At 41.1% G+C, this 14,271-nt stretch overlaps 3 protein-coding genes across 3 annotated transcripts; 1 reads left to right on the forward strand and 2 right to left on the reverse strand.

Annotated features, from left to right (window-relative positions):
* Positions 1 to 340: 340 nt before the first annotated feature.
* On the reverse strand, positions 341 to 4,063 carry LOC115811995 (olfactomedin-4-like). Its single transcript, XM_030774470.1, has 5 exons — positions 4,017 to 4,063; positions 3,551 to 3,712; positions 1,818 to 2,030; positions 1,593 to 1,725; positions 341 to 1,439 (listed from the first exon to the last, which is right to left on the reverse strand). The coding sequence occupies exons 1-5, from the start codon at positions 4,050 to 4,052 to the stop codon at positions 628 to 630; spliced, it is 1,356 nt and encodes a 451-aa protein (XP_030630330.1). The 5' UTR covers positions 4,053 to 4,063; the 3' UTR covers positions 341 to 627.
* A 1,589-nt stretch (positions 4,064 to 5,652) lies between these two features.
* On the forward strand, positions 5,653 to 8,831 carry LOC115811985 (olfactomedin-4-like). Its single transcript, XM_030774458.1, has 5 exons — positions 5,653 to 5,764; positions 6,012 to 6,134; positions 6,686 to 6,904; positions 7,087 to 7,240; positions 7,938 to 8,831. Exons 1-5 carry the CDS (start codon positions 5,705 to 5,707, stop codon positions 8,765 to 8,767), a joined length of 1,386 nt encoding a protein of 461 aa, XP_030630318.1. The 5' UTR covers positions 5,653 to 5,704; the 3' UTR covers positions 8,768 to 8,831.
* A 2,222-nt stretch (positions 8,832 to 11,053) lies between these two features.
* LOC115825609 (olfactomedin-like) lies at positions 11,054 to 13,912 on the reverse strand. Its single transcript, XM_030789396.1, has 5 exons — positions 13,880 to 13,912; positions 12,865 to 13,026; positions 12,473 to 12,685; positions 12,197 to 12,329; positions 11,054 to 11,865 (listed from the first exon to the last, which is right to left on the reverse strand). Exons 1-5 carry the CDS (start codon positions 13,910 to 13,912, stop codon positions 11,054 to 11,056), a joined length of 1,353 nt encoding a protein of 450 aa, XP_030645256.1.
* Positions 13,913 to 14,271: the final 359 nt, after the last annotated feature.

Here is a 14,271-nt window from a genome sequence, read left to right on the forward strand (position 1 = left end):
GTGTTTGTGTGTGTGTGTGTTTTAGTGAATTACTAAACTGTTTATCATAGAATAAAGAAAGAAAAACCTGTATTTGCGTTGTATTATATTTTTGCACATTTGTATTTTGCCCCCAAATGTATTGTGCTATTGTTTTAAACGTGTTTCAAAAATCAACATTTTTTAGAATTACAAAAGAATCATTACCAGACAATGTTTTTTTAATGAGTCATGAATAGAGAACTCTAAAATCCTCACTACAGAAGACATTGATGACAAGTGTAGTGAACTGTCATCCTGAATTGGATGGATGTTAACTTGATTGGACTTTAGGAGATAAAGGCAAATAAATCACACAAGCAACAATATCAAGAATTTTTAATAGAGTTCACAAGCAGAGTAGGAGTTTTCTGTTCTCAAGAAAACTACTTCATTTAATAGCCCCACCTAGAGGAAAGCTAAGAGCAAATAATTTGGAGAGTAATTTTTTTGGCATAATGGGGATCATATGAATTTGAGTTTCCAAGAGGGACAAAGACAACAACCCAAAAAACTTAAATGTTTTATTTCAGAGCACAACTGAAAATGCCACCCTTTTTGCGGAACAGATATTAGGCCTTGAATATTTTAAAATGCAATATCATAAACTCAGAATAAAGCTTGATAAGCCAGTAGATAACCATCATTGTACATATAGAGCTTCATATCAATAGGGTTGTAACTCAAACTAGCTACACCTGCCGACACCTTTTCTAGGGGGAGAGACAGAGTGTTGTCCTCGTGCCCTGTGTCTGTATCGAAGGCGTAAAACACCTCCTCGCGGTAAGTGTCAGCATAACGAGTGGCATAGAGAACCCCACAGACCATGAAGGCGTTGGTGACTGACTTTTTGAAGAGACGCGTTTTCCAGGTATGAGTGATGTTGAACGTTTCTGTGTCCAGGCGGCTTAGTACAATGTTTCCATGGTTACTCTCCGTGGCATAAATCACCCACAAACCTTGCTCGTCTGCAGACAGGTCAATATCAGTCCAGTCGCGGCAGCTGTAGTAACAATACGGGAACTTATTGTTGATGCCAGCGTTGGGCAGCTTTAAACGCTTTGTTTCTTTGGATTGTAGATCATAGCGACATAACTCGTCTTCGTTGTAACACTGGTAATAAACCACTCCACCATATAACACCATTCCAGGTCCCTGAATAGCATTGGGAGCAGTGTAGCCGGGTGCAACATTTTCATCTCTGTGGTTCTTCGATGCCATGAAATCCTCATATGACCTGTACAACCGCACCTGGATACCATACTTATGGCTGTTTGCTAAGGGCTGTGTCCAGTACACATCCTCACTTTCTCGTTTGGCCTCACGACCCCAGGCTCCAGAGATGTATGACTTACTGTGTGGATTCAGCTTGGTGGTCACTGGCGAGCTGATGTTTTTCATAATCCGCTTATAACAATGACCTGTATTTGTTGAGAAAGCATGACAAATGTACATTGTCTTACCACAGCAATCTACTATGAAACATGATCGTTATAATTTAAACTGTGATTATTAACCATGTATTAACACAAACATGATGCTTTGGAACCCCAATAACAGCTCAGGCAACTTACTCCTGAAGTCGTCTGGAATGGTGCGACAGCTCTGTACTCGGTTGTGAAGTGAGCGAAGTTTCTCTCTCATCGTTTCCAGATTGAACACATTGTCTTTAAACATGTTCTTAACCTCCTCTTGAACTTTGACCACCTGGGGTAAGCATTCAAGATTAGTCCTCTGCACTTTTAACCACATTTTGCCTTGGCCTAAATAAACTTTTGACTTATTCAGAAATAGCCCACCTCTTTTGTTAGTTTTTGAGTCTCTGCACTTGGGTTGTCATTGTGTGCTGTGTTGATCATTTGACTGATCTCCTCCAGGTCCTGACTCAGCTGACGCAGGTGCAGTGCATTATAGATGCCTTTTGTGTCCAGGTACTTTAACGGTTCTATGCGAGCTGTCACATTCTTGATGATGGCTTGTATCTTTGGCAGCTCTCCATTGGTCTGTGTGACCTGTCAATCATCAAACAAATAAAAACATATTTATATGAGATGAAAACAGAGACATTTTAAATTAAAACTGGCACTTGATCTAAGAAAGGTGATCTAAGAGGGAACTGAAAAAGATCTGGATCTTACTACAAAAAATATTGTAATGCCAGTATAATATTTATCACTGGATCCAGAGTTGCCTCTGTTAATTTGTTAATTATAACTGTGTGTAATTTGCTGTTATTCTTCCTATCCATTGACGGGCAGTATCTGTCATCCAGCAGCATGGCTTCCCCTACCACTGCTATACTGATGACACTCAGCTATATGTGTCCTTCCCCCTGGAGGATAACTCAATCTCAGAAGGCATATCTGTATGCCTCACTGACAGCACAGCCTGGATGAAGCAACGCCACCTTCATCTCAACCTGTCAAAAATGGAACTCCTGGTTATCCCAGACAGTCCTTCAATTCATCAAAGCATCTCTGTGAATTTCCGCTCATCCTGACTACTACTGCCAAGTCTTCCAAAAATTTCGGAGTGACGGTACATGACCAGTGGACCCTAACTGACCACACTACAGCAACCTCCGATCCTGCAGATTCACTCAACAAAACACCAGGAAAATCTGACCATACCTGTCAGAGTATGCAGCCACACTCCTTGTCCAGGCACTGATCTCAGAACTGGACCACTCTCTGCTGGCAGGCCTACGGCCTCCAAATGATTCAAAGTGCTGGTCTTCAACCAACCAAAGCAGGTACATGTCACACATCTCTTCATCTCCCTTCACTGCCTCCCTGTATCTGCCCACTCCCTGTATCTGACCACCTACGTTCCATCTCGCCCACTGTAGTCTGCAAGCCGTCCGGAAGAACATAGGCAACTGCCACCGCAAGGACACACCAAATGTCTGTCCTGGGGATAGAGTCTGGCTGCCCACCCAAGACCTCAAGCTCCACTTGCCCTGCTGGAAGCTCAGACCCTGGTTTGTACCGTAATGACCTTGTTTCTTCCTCCCTCCTGTTCAGCTGTTCAGGGTTCAGCATTGATGGTCTACTGATCACTGGCCTGATCACACCAGTCATGGAATTATCTGTTGCACCTGTTTCTGTTCCATTTTCTCCAGCCTGCTCCTGCTTTCTGCTTTCTGCCTGTACTGCTCTGTTTGAGCAGCCTGTATCCTGTCTAGTATTCCTGTCTCTGAATTTGCCATTGTTACATCCTTGTGCATTCCTGTGTATCCTTCCTCTGTGCATCCCTTGGTTTACCCCATGTCAAAGTAAAGTCTGGTTTTTGCACATGCGTCCTACCTCTTGCCCTTTCTCATGACATCTTCCTAACCTGCAGTAAAATTTAACTGCCTTGTAGACAATTTAATAACCTAAATACTCAACACCCTTCGTAAAAGGGACATAGAGCATAAATTTGGGACAAACATTCCTGTATTGAGGTTACTTGTCATCAAACAGAATAACAGATCCTTTGTTCAATTCATCATGATATTACTTCTTATTCCTTTATTTCTTTGTGGACTAACCTGGTTTTGTAGCTTTTGTAGAGTGTCTCCACAGTTCTGGACCATCTGGTCTGCCTTTTCAAAGGGCTGTGCTGGGAAAGCCCACATAGTGGTGTTTACCTTACAGACGCAAGAGTCATCCGCCTTCTTTGTGCCTTTGACTTGCTCGGCATGGCCAGGCTCCTGGACACACACACACACACAAACACACACATTTTATATCTATGTAGAGTTTCCTTGATACCATGTGCAGTGCATTAAGTAATTGTAATCAAATTTCAGACTATGATATTCAACCAATCTATGTTACAATCTATGTAAAGAAAAAATAAGAGACACACATGTAAAAAATCATGAATTAAAAGAGAGCCTGAGATATAATATTAGAAACTGATGCTACATAAATGTTGTTTCATGAAATGTGTTTCTCATGCGGTATTTGCAAAAAAGGGTTAACACACATTAGTCAGACAGGTGAAGGACTTACAGTAGCTGTGAGGAGCAACAGCAGTGGAAGTAACATGATCAACAGCTCAATCAACAGAGTGAAACAGAGAGAAGGAGTAACGCTGTTTAAATATGCCGACACACGCATAGGCACGCGCACAGAGGTGTCAACGTGCAAGAAAATCAAAAGAGTATTGCTAAAATGGAATGTGGTCATTGTGGTTGGTGGGGTGTTTGTCAAGAGGATATGAAACTCTCCTGTCAACAAAATTTGCAACAAAAATCACGGAGAATACGTGGGGAAGTGAACCATGGGAAATATCCACTGCATGAAAACTCCAGTTCTTTGCAACACTGTCCCCTTGCTTGTACAGTGTTTGCGCGTTTGACGCTATAAATATGTGCACATTGCAATTCCATTGGTCCTCCCCCACAACTTTCACAAGAGGGGCACGATACCCGGGTGGGGGCTGGGGCTGGGGCACGAGACTGTGGACCTTTATATCGTGGTTTCGGTCTCAGTTTTAGAACCGTTCACCTTTAGTAGATCACAGGTCATACAAAAGGTCACACTGCAAAACATTCTGTAACTATAGAGTAGAGCCCATTTAGAAATAGACAGCATTGTTAAATTCTTCACCCTCTGGTTTGTTTTATTTATTTGCTTATTTATCTATTTGTTTGTTTATTTATTTATTTAACTGCTCTAAAATTACACTTCCAAATGAATTGATTTTATTTTACTCATTTGCACAATACATTTTTAGATCAGTGAAATAAGCCAGTTTGTACGGAGGTGGAAAATGAGTAGTAATAGGTGAGCTAGAATGAAAGAAAATGGGGAAATATTAGGATCTAATTATAACATTCTTGGCATGTTATCCTACCTCTTCATTATAGTTGTTAGTATATCCTCCAGCTGAGAAGTAAAGTATAAAGTTCAGGTATTTAGGCTAAACTATTCTCCCCAAATCACACATTTATAATGTTTGCTTGGTTACAGTGTGTGTGCGGTTACCATGTGCAGAAGAGATAAATTTGCAGTAGTGTAGGGCCGGTGGACTGATAGAAAGGTATATAACAGAACAGAACAGAATAGAAGAGTGTTGTGGATGTATTGTGAAAGAAAAATCGAAAGAGCAGGTGAGTGTGCGCTGAATGAATAATCAGTTGAGTGGAGTGCTATGCATTTAAGAATTTGAATTCTTTGATTCATGCATCGTTTAAAGAACCTCGTTTAAAGTGATACACTGGATTAGTCATATACTGGTGTCTCAAATAATTTTACTTGCTTTCAAACAGCATCAGCTCAGAGAATGGAAAGAGATATATTTCACCACCACCATGTTTGAAACACTTTATCGAAAAAGAACAACAGTTGAAGTACTTGACCCAAGATATGTGAGGGTTTAAGGAGGATATGGAAAGAGGAAGACTAAAGGTTAGGTAACATTCCCTATACCCTGAAAGTCACGGTTTTGGTGAACATTGAGCAAGCTTTGTGTGAATTCTGTATTCTATATTTTGTCATCCCAACCAAAGCGACAATGCAAACGGAAATTTCCATTTCTTTCACTTCTTCTTTTTTGTTAACTGTTTGAAACGATGGGTCAACCTCTTTAGTCATAAATCTCTGTCTTCAGTCAGTTGTTTTTTTTAACTGCGCTGCTCTCAGACGGACTTTGTGTTCTGCGCGGTGTTTCAAATCATTACTCTCTTTAGGTCAACATGAAGCTCACGCTGTTGTCCTTGTATATGATTTTTGTTGTTCCATCCATCCTCGCTCAGGTAAGAGAAACAAACATTATCTGATGCAGTATCACTACATTTTACACAAACAGAAATGCAGAAAGCAACAGGACTGTACTCACTATCATTTAAGGACTCTACCTCCAAACATTCAAGTAAATAGCCACAACATAGACCAATACAACGACAACTTAAGTAGATAAGTGGGTCAAATTTTGCATAGATGGTGTAAAAACTGTTGATAGCATAATGATTGTTTCCATGTCCCTTGAACTGTTCACCACAGACTATGAGTGGTACAAGCTGTGTGTGTGATCTGAAGGACTCTGAGCCACCATTTCCCATGGAGAAGCTGCAGAATGTTGAAAAGGCTGCCACCAAATGTACTGAGAGTATCACTTCAAAGCAGGTATGCAATTTCTTTCATCAGTGAGGTCATTTCCATGAAACTCTGAACAAAGTGGAGGGAAAAATATCTACATTTTAATTCAAAAACTGTTTTAATTAACGAATCAAAAAAGTTGCATCTCTATACTTGCAATTGTTACTGATAAATTAATATGTTACCGCACATGCCATAGTTAATGGCGGAGGAATAGAGGAATTCTGCTCGGGCAGTGCAATTCTGATCTTGTGGCCCAAGAAGTGTTGAAAATCTGATGGCTTTTACCATCATCTGTGATCTTTGTTGATCACTTGTTAAGGGCTTGAGAGACTAGAAATACATATTTAAATGTGTCTTATGTGTCTCTCTGGCCTCTAAGAAATACACAGGATAATTTTTGTCTGGGTATTATCATTCTGGACAAATGTTCAAATTTCTCATTTTTTTATTATCTCATGGTCAACACAAAAGCTTTCAGGCAATTTATTACAGTAAATACAAAACAAAAGATGCACACCAAACAAAAGAAACAAACACCAATAATGGATCCATGGGTCTGTCTTAATCGTCTGCAGATGTTGGAGGTGGACGCTCTATTGCTGGGACTGAATCGTCGGCTCAGCCAGCTGGAGCAGCAAGTGGGGGTGTTGGAACGTGAAGATGATGGTGACCTGTATGGTGCTGTTTCTCTCCGCATCATCGAAATTGAGCTTGCAGAGATCTTGCAGCTTGTCAAAAAGCTAAACAACACCACCCTTCATCACCAGAGTCTAAGCTCCAACACTCTCAAAGAGGTGACTTACTTACTAAGAGAAGGGAAATGAGGAAAATCATATTGTGCAATCTGTCAGAAAACAAGGGCACATCCTTAAACCAAATGGGGTTGCAAGTGTAAAGCTAAAAGCTTAAAGATTTATAAGTAAGCATTGCCATGCCCTGGAGCTTTAAAACAAAACATTCTGTCATCTCTCTCCAGCTGCAAGCAATGACAGCGGAGATGGAAGAGCTGGAGAAGTTTGATCACACACGTGTGGTGAGCAAACAGCGGGAGAACCAGCGTCTTAAAAGGGAACTGACAGAGTGCAGGGATGAATTGCAGGCAACACCCCTTCCCCCTACACCTGAACCAGGTAAAGCTCTACACTTCATTCACTAGTGGAACATATTTTAAATATCCACTCTGGAATCCAGCAGGAATCAACACTGCTGGACTGACTCGGCATGTTCCCCTCTCATTAATACTCATTCACTCATCATGGATAGAGAGTCACATTTTAAGTAACAAGGGAACAACTGAAAGACAGTAAAGACATGGAGGCATTTTCATACCATACCTTCTGTAAATACTTGTGAACAGCCTGTAAACACGTTGTACTTAATATGTTTTGCTCTATATTGCTCTGGTATATTGTTCTAACATCAAATAGCTAACTACTTAACCAGTAAGAAAGGTAGCAAGTAATGTAGCTAGTTAAGCATGAAAACAGCGACAACAACGGCATTTTAGTCGATAAACAGAACACCTACATTTTCATTTAAAGTAATAAGCTAAATTTCTTCTCAAGTTGTCTAAATGTCTTATATCTGTGCGAGATGGCTTAACTTGAGTGAGTTTGCTAATTAACCACAATTATTTGTGTGACACCAACTACTGTTAGGGGAACCAGAATCTGTGAATATCATTAACTTTACTGCTCACAGAAAACAGATGACATTACATGGTATATCCTCAAATCATTTTTGTTGAATTTTTCATTTTTTACTCTAGGCTTTCCTGAGAAGTTTTTTCTTACCTCTCAGCTTTTCTGTTTTTTGTTCTTCCTGTAGGTCACTGTCCTCAGGGTCATTTGGTGAATGTGACAGGACCCAAAACCAACACAGGCACCGAGTATGGAACATCCTACTCTTATGGTGCATGGGGTCAGGATGCAAATCCACCTGCAGGGAAAGAGAACTGGTTCTGGCTAGTGGCACTCACCAGCAGTAACGTGTATGCCAACTACATCCGTGAGTACAGCAGTCTGAGTTCTCTGATTGCTGCCGTGAAGGTTGGAGACGTGGTCATCGCCTCTGCCAACCCCACCACCAACACCATCCAGGGACCCAACGTGGTCATGTACGGTGACGCGCTTTATTATGGATGCTACAACTCACACTCCATCTGTCGCTTCAACATGACCCAGCGTGCTGTCACCACTGTTTCCCTGCCCAAAGATTCAGGGTTTAATAACAAATTCCCTTTCTGCCATCTACAAGCGTGCTATGTCTACACTGACTTGGACCTGGCCACTGATGAGTCCGGCGTCTGGGTTACGTACACCTCACCAGACAGCTTTGGCAATGTGATCATCCGCAAGGTAGAGGCCGGGAGCCCTCCGGCCCTGGGCCGCACATGGAACACCTCTTTGCACAAGCGCACGGCCACCAACACCTTCATGGCATGTGGAGTTCTCTATGCCACACGATACCTGGACAAAGAAACAGAGGAGATCTTCTACTCCTTTGACACAGTGACTGGCCAGGAGCGCTATGACCTGCACATTCACATCAAAAAACCGTACACCAACATCCAGTCCCTCAACTACAGCCCTCGAGATCGAATGCTGTATGTCTACAGTGACGCGTACCTCCTCACGTACAATGTCATATTTGAATAAGTCACTGTGCCAATCACAAATTCAAGGCTATTTTTGCCTCTTGCATGTGTGAGAGATTTAAAATTATGTTGCTTACACATAAATAAAGTGAATGGTTCCAAAAGCTACAATGATTATCTCAGTGTGTTCAATGTTTTAATTTACTGATACCAGAGCTTAGTGGACAAGGGCTAACATTACTTTTAGTCTTTGCTGTGTGACAAGGCTGTGACCTTTAACGATTAATGCATTACAAAAGAACATCAACTCCTCTATTTCAACCCCTCATTTTCCCACCTGTTCAGTAGAATTAAACTCTTCTTTCAGTGGTTTGTGGCCTAAAAGACCAGAAAGGAATCACAACCAGCAATGAAAGGTTGTGTGTTTACTTTTTTATTTGACACAGTACAGAAACATTTTACATGAGTTTATTAAAGTGTGGTCCTAATAGCCAGTCCTAGTATTTCTTCAGTCTGAGCATTGACAGGGCCTCCAAGGAACCTATTGCTTAGCGCAGAACAATGGATTGTGTAAAGCACATCTCTACTGTTAGCTCTTTGGAACTGCTAGATATGTCTATGGGGCACTTTTGGAGGACAGGAAGCACCCCGCTCTTCTCATTACATCACCTCCTGCCCCTGGATGGGAGAGCTATGTGCCTGATGTTTCAAACAGATGGGAAAGAGAAGTTGCCACTGACATATGAGTGAGAAAAGATGTTTCCTCTTTTTTGCCCAATCTCACTGATGAGCAGTAGTTTAAGCCAGTCATCTCCTAGTTAATATTCTCAGCTCTACTGCCACCTAATGAATCATAGATAATGCTGCAAACAGGACACATTTGGTTCTCATTTGCGCCCTCCAGTGATATTTCTGGCTCATACCTCTTAGTGTTCCTCAGATATATTTCATCTCGGTCTTGTTCTGCTTTTCTTGTTACTCTTCATTCTGTTTGAGGGCTGCATATGCAGTGTGTGCACTAAATGTTGGAATTCTCTATTCATACTCTCACAAGTGATATGAAAACAGTTTATCAGTCTGTCAGACTTTACAGCAGATTTATAGAGAACACAAGACAAGTACAAACTACTGAGAATATCTAGTGTGTTATGTTTGGGTGCATTATGTGTATTTTAGCAAATTACTGAACTGTTTATTGTCCCATAAAGAGAGAAATACTTTTCTTGTATTTGCTTTTTATTATATTTCAGCACATGTTTATGTTTTGCCTCTAACTTTATTGATATTGTTAACTTTATAATTCGCACTCTGCAATGAATCATACAAGTTGCGATGTTCAGGAATTTTAATAGAGGTCACAAGCAAAGCAGGTATTTTTTTATTGTGAAGAAAACAGCTTCATTCAATATCACCACCTAGAGCAGTGTTTCTCAATCCTGTTCCTGGGGGACCCCTGCTCTGTGTATCTTCTATCTATCCTTGCTCCAAACACACCTAATTAGTGTGATTAACATGCCTTCGATTAAATCAGATGTGCTCAGCCAATCAAAAGTACCACTGAAGAGTTCAGCCAGGTAGGTAGAGGAGGGAAAGATGGAAAACGTGCAGAGCAGGGGTCCCAGAGAGCAGTAGAGTGAAGTGGCAGTTGAGTGGGTGTGTGATGTCCAGTGCTATCGTAATTGCAATGTGTGTGATGGCTGTACAGTTGAGCTCTGAGAGGCTGGGTGTGGGGAGACCTATTATCTTGGCAGCATTATTGGTAATGTACAGTTTATAACAGAGAGCATTTTGAAGAAACGGGTGGAATAGCAGAGCAGGATGGGTTGGACAGTACTCTGGCATAACAGTAGGTGGAGATGGGGGAGGGGGGGGGCGACATACAGTCCTTTGAGTTTACCGTTGACTGAATGTTTTTGAATGTCCCTTGTATGCTCGTTGAAGCTGAGCTTATCGTCCATTGTAAGTCTGAGGTATTTGAAGCTGTCAACCATTTCAACTGTTTTGTTGTTTATGAGGAAGGGGTGCTGGAGTGACAGAGTACCTATTATTATTTCTTTTGTTTTTCTGACATCGAGATGAAGGTAGTTACCCTCACACCACTGGGTAAAGTGTGCAACAGTGTTCTAATAGTCCAGAACAGAATGGTTATGGGCATGAGTTTTAACTTCTAAGAGGAATAAGAAAGTCATCTACCCCAAAAATCAAGCAATTCACAGAACACAACTGGAAATGCCACCCTAGCTAATATTTTTTGTTTTTTCACTGATTTTGTTTTTTTTGTTTTTTTTAAGCCTAGGTTTCGTGTAAAAGAATTAGCATTATGCCTTGAAAATTTAACGGCATACACTCAGAATAAAGCTTGATAAGCCAGTAGATATCCATCGTTGTACATGTAAAGCTTCCTGTCAATGGGGTTATAACTCAAACTAGCCACACCTGTCGACACCTTTTCAAGGGGGAGAGACAGAGTGTTGTCCTCGTGCCCTGTGGCGGTGTTGAAGGCGTAAAACACCTCCTCGCGGTAAGTGTCAGCATAACGAGTGGCATAGAGAACCCCACAGACCATGAAGGCGTTGGTGACTGACTTTTTGAAGAGACGCGTTTTCCAGGTATGAGTGATGTTGAACGTTTCTGTGTCCAAGCGGCTTAGCACGATGTTTCCGTGGTTACTCTCCGTGGCATAAATCACCCACAAACCTTGCTCGTCGGTAGATAGATCGATATCAGTGTAGTCTCGGCAGCTGTAGTAACAATACGGGAACTTGTTGTTGATGCCAACGTTGGGCAGCGTTAAACGCTTTGTTTCTTTGGATTGTAGATCATAGCGACATAATTCATCTTTGTTGTAACACTGGTAATAAACCGCTCCCCCATATAACACCGTTCCAGGACCTTGAATTCCGCCGGCATAGCTGTAACCGGCAGCAACATTTACATCCTTGTAGTTCTTCGACGCCATGAAGTCATTATATGACGGATACAACCGTATCGTGTAATCGTATATGTTACTGTATCTCAGAGGCTGGATCCAGTACACGCCTTCACTCTCTCGTTTGGATTCGCGACCCCAGGCCCCAGAGACGTATGACTTATCGAACGGATTCAGTTTAGTGGTCACTGGCGAGCTGATGTTTGACATAAGCCGCTGGTGACAAGGACCTGCGAGAGGTGAGCGAAGACAATAGGGACATATCAGCTCACTGTAAAAGCTTAATGTGAAACACATTTACTAGAATTTATAAAGCAAGTTTGGTAAGGGGGGGGGTTGCTTACTTTTAAATTGTACTAACTTTATCGTTTGCTTGATTTGGTGTCAGCAATGAATGCGATTAGCAATAATCACATTTGTTATGTGAAATACATATTTTAAAACAGAATAACAACAACCCTCTGAGCATCTGGATGATGGAGCTAAGGAGTGTCATTTACTATCCATTTCAATATCAGAGATAGAATGAAAGAGCTTCATCTGAGTGATGAAGCAACTTACTCCTGAAGTCGCCTGGAATGGTGCGACAGCTCTGTACACGGTTGTGTAAAGAGCGAAGTTTGTCTCTCACCGTTTCCAGATTGAACACATTGTCTGTAAACATGTTCTTAACCTCCTCTTGAACTTTGACCACCTGAGGTAAGCATTCAAGATTAGTCCTCATCATTTTTAACCTCATTTTGCCTCAAAAAATGTTCTAGAATAATCCCAAATGTCCTATCATATATACACTTAAATGTTTAAAATATACACTTGACTTATTCAGACATGGCCTACCTCTTCTTTTAGTTTTCGAGTTTCTGCACTATTTTTTTCTCTCTGTGCTGTGTTGATCATTTGACTGATCTCCTCCAGGTCCTGACTCAGCTGACGCAGGTGCAGTGCATTATGGATGCCTTTTGTGTTCAGGTACTTTAACGGTTCTATGCGAGCTGTCACATTCTTGATGATGGCTTGTATCTTCGGCAGCTCTCCATTGGTCTCTGTGACCTGTCAAAAATCAGGTTATGGATGGTAAAGTTTCTCTTCATTCATGCTGTATTCCTTACTGAACCATGAACTTACCCTCCTATAAATTTAGACTGTATTCCATTTCAGGTTAGTTGCTATCAGACAGACCCATTCTTTACTTCATCAAATCATTAACTCTTCTTTATTTTTAGACAAACCTGGTTCTGTAGCTTCTGCAAGTTGGCACCACAGTCCTGGACCAGCTTGTCCACCTTTTCAAATTTTTGTGTAGGGAAGGCCCATGTATTGGTGTTCACCTCACAGAGACAGGATCCATCTGTCTTCTCCTGCCCTGTGACTTTCACAGCATGGCCAGGACCCTGGAAAAATATGTGTGTGCACACACACACACACGCACACACCCTGTTTAAATTAAGCCAAACCTAATTTATTTGACTCAGAGGCTGGGCTGTCACTGAATTATTTTTTTTATTCTATGTTTTCTTTAATCTAGGACACTTAAACACCTGAGATCTTTTCTCAAACACTCCATCATACAGTAAGCACCTCAAGTCACATCACTGAGGCTTGCACATGCTTCCACCGATGCGTTTAAAGGATCAACTCCATCTTTCTGTACCAACTTCACAACATCTCTGTGCCATATAATTCTGTTGCAGGAAAGTGCTTTTTGCACGAAAATGTCTACAACCGCTACAGCCTGACCCTCATGTAGAACTGACAAGCAGTGAGGGGGAGAGTGACTCTCACCAACTCTTAGACAGTTGTGTGTGTCCTTGCACCCCTGCCCACAGTCAGTTTAAAGTGCGAATCCTTGATGTATTGGAATATTGATGCATTAAGAAACACTATTAAAATGTAGTAAGAATATCTCAGCACATGCATAATTGTCCGACCACAAATTTGATGAAAAACAAAGTATAGAATAAGTGTTACCAACTGCATTCTACTTCATAGATCAAATTACAATTAAAAATAATTAAAACTGTTGTTTTCCCTCACAAGTACTACATCAAGTCAATATTATGTACTTCTTTTATATTGATTGTGGTGATAAAAGAGAACATTTTTTAAAATAAAAAAATGGATTTAAATGTCATTAATTAGCAGAGTGCAGGACAGACTTTGATTGTATTATCAGGTATGAAGTATTACGATTAGCTGATTAGTTTGCAAAAGAACACACCAGTCAGACAGACAAGAGAAACTTACAGTGGATGTGAGGAGCAGTAGTAGCAGTAACATGATCAACAGTGGAGAGAAAGAGAGAGCAAACAGAGAGTGAAACAGAGAGCAATGCTGTTTAAATACAGACACTCTCACACACACACGCACGCACACACACACACACACAAAGATATTAATATGGGCAAGAGGGTAATGTTGCAAAAGGTGTGCATCTGAGCAAAAATGTGAGAAGTAAACATTGCCTGCAAGTAAGAATTTGGCTTTCCAAAACAGTAGTTCTCTGCACTGTAGCCCACTCTTTTCTGAAATTCAATCAGCAGAACTCTGGGAGATTAAAAACAGGCACATTCACTTAAATTCACCTTACCATGCCTTTATACAGAAAAGCAATCTTTGTTGTCTAACACTCCTTCACA

Source organism: Chanos chanos, chromosome 1, assembly GCF_902362185.1.
Source record: "Chanos chanos chromosome 1, fChaCha1.1, whole genome shotgun sequence".
Lineage (NCBI taxonomy): Eukaryota > Metazoa > Chordata > Actinopteri > Gonorynchiformes > Chanidae > Chanos > Chanos chanos.

Bases quoted from the DNA above. Each gene is read 5' to 3' on its own strand.
- LOC115811995 (XM_030774470.1), bottom strand. From the start codon at position 4,052: ATGTTACTTCCACTGCTGTTGCTCCTCACAGCTACT. The intron at 2,031-3,550 runs GTTAGTCCACAA...GATGATTGACAG, and splicing joins TACAAAAGCTACAAAACCAG to GTCACACAGACCAATGGAGA. The intron at 1,726-1,817 runs GTGGGCTATTTC...TGCTTACCCCAG, and splicing joins CTCAAAAACTAACAAAAGAG to GTGGTCAAAGTTCAAGAGGA.
- LOC115811985 (XM_030774458.1), top strand. From the start codon at position 5,705: ATGAAGCTCACGCTGTTGTCCTTGTATATGATTTTTGTTGTTCCATCC. The intron at 5,765-6,011 runs GTAAGAGAAACA...TGTTCACCACAG, and splicing joins TTCCATCCATCCTCGCTCAG to ACTATGAGTGGTACAAGCTG. The intron at 6,135-6,685 runs GTATGCAATTTC...AATCGTCTGCAG, and splicing joins AGAGTATCACTTCAAAGCAG to ATGTTGGAGGTGGACGCTCT.
- LOC115825609 (XM_030789396.1), bottom strand. From the start codon at position 13,912: ATGTTACTGCTACTACTGCTCCTCACATCCACT. The intron at 12,686-12,864 runs GTTTGTCTAAAA...GATTTTTGACAG, and splicing joins TGCAGAAGCTACAGAACCAG to GTCACAGAGACCAATGGAGA. The intron at 11,866-12,196 runs GTAAGTTGCTTC...CACCTCTCGCAG, and splicing joins CATTCCAGGCGACTTCAGGA to GTCCTTGTCACCAGCGGCTT.